Genomic DNA, 2,561 nt, shown 5'->3' on the forward strand with positions numbered 1-2,561 from the left:
TATTGCCCCAGTAATAAGCAGGCTATCATTCAATCCCAAGGTATCCTATAATATTCAAATAGAACCCTCAGAAATTATTGATTCGAAAAAAAACCAATTCATAAACTGCAACCTCGGCTTTCCAAAAAGCCGAAGTCCTTCTATCCACGGCGCATAGGCCCACTCGTAATAATTGGCACCCTTGAAGGCGACAACTAAAAATGAGTACGAAATCAGATCATGTGACTGGCATCATAGCCACAGGTAGTCGAGAGTCAAGACCGATCTTCGGTGACATGGCAAGCAGTCTCAAATTTCTCGATGTACCTTCAAGGGATATCTTCAGAGCTCGAGTCAGTGACATCCGGGGGCCTTTGGTAATTTGCTAAGAATAAGTTGCTATGGCCCGATAACCGTTACAAGGTATGATGCGGAGTGTTACATCCGAAGTCAAGACTCTGCTATGGTGAATTTTGTCAATGTTAAAAGTACACCATGTCGGAGGGAAGACAAGGGTAATATCTGCATGTTGAAGTCGAGGTTAGCATATCCTAATCGGTTGTCATTCGAACTCGAGTTTCCAAAATTCGAATCGAATTACAAACTTATGAACGACAGTTTTATGTGCGTGGCGGTGTACATAGTCAAGAGACAAGAGGCTATAAAGATACAAAGCTCATCCACTCGAGGGCTCTGTGACTTATCATCCCAGATCTCATTTCATTTTCAATGCGCAACAAACCATTGTTTACAAACCTTTTGCCTTCGGACTCCACACGCTTTGCTTGATTTTTTCGCAATTTACCCCTAATTACTTTACTTCAGTATTTTTCTTACCATGCATAACGTCAACGCTCTGTTCCTTCACATATCGTTAGTGCTTGCCTATTGTGGAACAATCACAGCAGCAGAATCAAAAGGATCAGGTCGCTTATTTGATTTACAGTTAACAAAGGATATGAAAGGATCAGATGCAGATGTTAAAACATCAGCTTTATCGAAATTGATTAAATTTGTTGTAAAAGGAAAAGATAAAAGTGGAGAATATCTATCGATTGAATCCAAAGGTAAAGAAGTTGAACTTGGAATTCAAATCAAAGATTCTTCTATCTTTTGTCCTGGTGACAAAGCTGATAATTGTCAAAACGGATTTAGGTTTGATTCTCTCCGTCTCTGTGGTTGATGAGTCTAGTCTTAATCTGATGAAGTTCCTTTGGTATATTTTTTATAGACGAACTGATGTTTTACCCGCTGTTGATGGTAGTAAGACGTTTGTTGGAACAACTGTCTTTCATCAGGTAGGTCACTAAGAAAAAAGAGTTTTTCATCATACTCGATTAATGAGACTGTCTGGCATTTTATTTTAATGTATTTCAGAGCTTTCGTATGGACTCAAAGCTTCCTTTGAACACCAAACATGGATATTTGCTATCTAGTATTGAGATTCCAGTGAGTTTAATTCTATTTTCTTTAGCCATCCTCCATTGATGAGAATTATTGATTTGATTTATAACTCCTTGATCCTGGAAAACTGAAATAATTAAGACTGGTAAATTAGTTTATACGTTTGAAGTTTATTGAAGAAGACATTTTGAAACTGATAGTCGTTGTTTCTATTCTAGGTGATCATGTTTTTGATATCTTTACTGGATCTGATTTCAGTGCTGATCCTCAAAAACCAAGTAAACAAAATGCCAAAACAATTAGAATTAGAGATTTAACTACAAAAGTACTTCATTCTATTCCTCTTAAAGATGGTATACTTTATAACACTGCAATTGCTGTAGATTGGAAGGCAAAGTAAGCCTAATGGATTTACTTGAATATTTTTCATTACATTTGTCGTATTTCACATTTATGCCTTAACAACTCTACTGACATTATGCTTTTGTGGGTTTAATTCTTTATAGTACGCTTACAGTTTATGCTTCAGAAGGGGATAAAGAATTAAAAAAAGTAGCTGGACCTGTTAAGAATTCTCCCAAGGCTGTTGTGGCAGACATACAAAAAACTGGGGAATACCATGTACAACTAATTAAATTGTTGAGTCCTGTTTCACTAAAACTCTGTACCATTTTCAGGAAAGCTTACATTCAGTCATCTTATAATCTTTTTGCTAGTCCCCTCCCTGACCCTAAGGATCCTCTTGAAAAAAGAAAAGATGTACCTCATAAAGGGATTCAAGAGAAGAATATTCATGAAGGAGTCTTTTTCTCGAGAGTGTATGTTGAGGATGGTGCAAATGGTAAAATTACTACTTCTGTTACTGGAGGTGGTGCAGTTACCCAGGTAACAAAGAAAAATACTAGAGATTAATTTAGGTCTTGAAATTTGAGCAAATTGTTCATATGATTTGAATCTTATCAACTAATTTTTGTCTCAAGTTTGCCTTGATCTATGTTTTTTGAATGTGATCAAGGAGATCTATGTACATAGTGTAGAGGTTTTGAAGATTAAAGTTTTACATTGATCAGAAAAGTTGAGTTTTGCCTTGAAGCCATTTGACTTGGCACTTGTTGTGAGTTCAAAGGAGATACTTTGGGCACATGCTAGGAAGAATTGAGATAAAACATGAAAACTTT

The 2,561-nt window shown here is 36.4% G+C and overlaps 1 protein-coding gene across 1 annotated transcript; it reads left to right on the plus strand.

Moving 5' to 3' along the window:
- Positions 1-200: 200 nt before the first annotated feature.
- MELLADRAFT_103992 (uncharacterized protein) lies at positions 201-1,922 on the plus strand (the record flags this gene model as incomplete). The annotated part of the gene is made up of 5 exons (XM_007407014.1): positions 201-332; positions 416-519; positions 805-1,134; positions 1,211-1,277; positions 1,890-1,922. 5 exons carry the CDS (start codon positions 201-203, stop codon positions 1,920-1,922), a joined length of 666 nt encoding a protein of 221 aa, XP_007407076.1.
- Between the last annotated feature and the right edge of the window lie 639 nt (positions 1,923-2,561).

This window comes from Melampsora larici-populina (genome assembly GCF_000204055.1).
Source record: "Melampsora larici-populina 98AG31 unplaced genomic scaffold MELLAscaffold_8, whole genome shotgun sequence".
Taxonomy (NCBI): Eukaryota; Fungi; Basidiomycota; class Pucciniomycetes; order Pucciniales; family Melampsoraceae; genus Melampsora; species Melampsora laricis-populina.